This window comes from Cyprinodon variegatus, unplaced genomic scaffold (assembly GCF_000732505.1).
Source record: "Cyprinodon variegatus isolate N-32 unplaced genomic scaffold, C_variegatus-1.0 Scaffold1316, whole genome shotgun sequence".
In the NCBI taxonomy this organism is placed as follows: domain Eukaryota; kingdom Metazoa; phylum Chordata; class Actinopteri; order Cyprinodontiformes; family Cyprinodontidae; genus Cyprinodon; species Cyprinodon variegatus.
Window position 1 is genome coordinate 49,464 of NW_015151769.1, and position 1,101 is coordinate 50,564.

The 1,101-nt window shown below is 44.6% G+C and overlaps 1 protein-coding gene across 1 annotated transcript in view; it reads right to left on the minus strand.

Annotated features, from left to right (window-relative positions):
- The window catches only part of armc8 (armadillo repeat containing 8), a 14,203-nt gene that overhangs the window by 6,825 nt on the left and 6,277 nt on the right, over window positions 1–1,101 (minus strand). Inside the window, exons 13-15 of the mRNA XM_015402199.1 lie at window positions 489–570; window positions 323–409; window positions 29–121 (exon numbers count right to left, since the gene is read on the minus strand). Of these exons, the coding sequence (XP_015257685.1) occupies window positions 29–121; window positions 323–409; window positions 489–570 (262 nt within the window). The remainder of the gene's footprint in view (window positions 1–28; window positions 122–322; window positions 410–488; window positions 571–1,101) is intronic.

Sequence of the window (1,101 nt, forward strand, 5' to 3'; positions counted from 1 at the left end):
GACTTTTCCTTTAAGGTGAAGTTCTCACCATGAGGGCCCAGATGCCGTTCACCCTCAGAGCGGGGCTGTCGCTCTGAGTCAGACTGCAGAGTAACTCGATCACCCCAGACTCCAGGATGGGCTGTTGGAAACACCGAGGTTATTTAAACATCAACTTCAACCTGATCAAAATGTAATTATTGTTTTTTTTTTGTTTGTTTTTTTCAAATGATCAGAAGCAGATTTAGAAACATTCCTGCAAACCAGGTGACATGTGCCCAGCTTTGAGCTATCCGCTAAGAGAGCGAGGGATGCCCCCTCAGCAGGCGGTCGGTCCGTTTACCTCTTTACTTGGTGAGAACTCCAGCAGCAGGTTGCATAGTGTTGAGGAAGCCATGACCAGCACTTCATCGGGGGCGTTCTGCAGCAGCTACAAACAGACGTTAGTGTTTAATTTCAGCAGATAGAGCCAGAGAGTGAGAGACGGATGGAGGTGAATCCAAACTGACCTTCATGAGCGGCTTCCACACGGCGTGATCGTGAAAGCTGGTCCGCAGCTGCTGCACCGACCGCGAGAGACTATGAAGACATCTGCAGAAGGAGGCAGACTTTAACTCCTTCATTAAAACCTCCGTATAAAAGCAGAGGCTCTGATCTGGCCTCAGAGGCTTGGTAGATGATGGCTACAAAACGCTGCTCAACTTTTTCAGAGCAGTTTAACCTTAGAAAACTATTTTAAAATAAAACTTTAATGGAACTAAAACGGTTCCTCCTCAATAAACAATAGATCCATCAGTAAAACCCTGATGAGACCCAAATGGGTCAAAAGATGAACCTTGTTCAAAAACAATCAGACTCTTCAGGAAAAACAAAAACCAAGTTATATTAGGCTTTTATAGCAGGAGTCTTCAACATTTTCCAGGCCAAGGACCCCCTAACTAATGGTGAGATGGAGCGAGGACCCCCTAATTATATATATGGTATGAAATGATGTTCTATCAAACTGGTCCTATAGTCACTCTATAACAGACGGAGTAATGTAACTAAAGTAATCCCTCCCTGGGATTATTAAAGTGTTTCTGATTCCTGGTTGATGGGACAGGTGTTGTGAATGAAACGGTG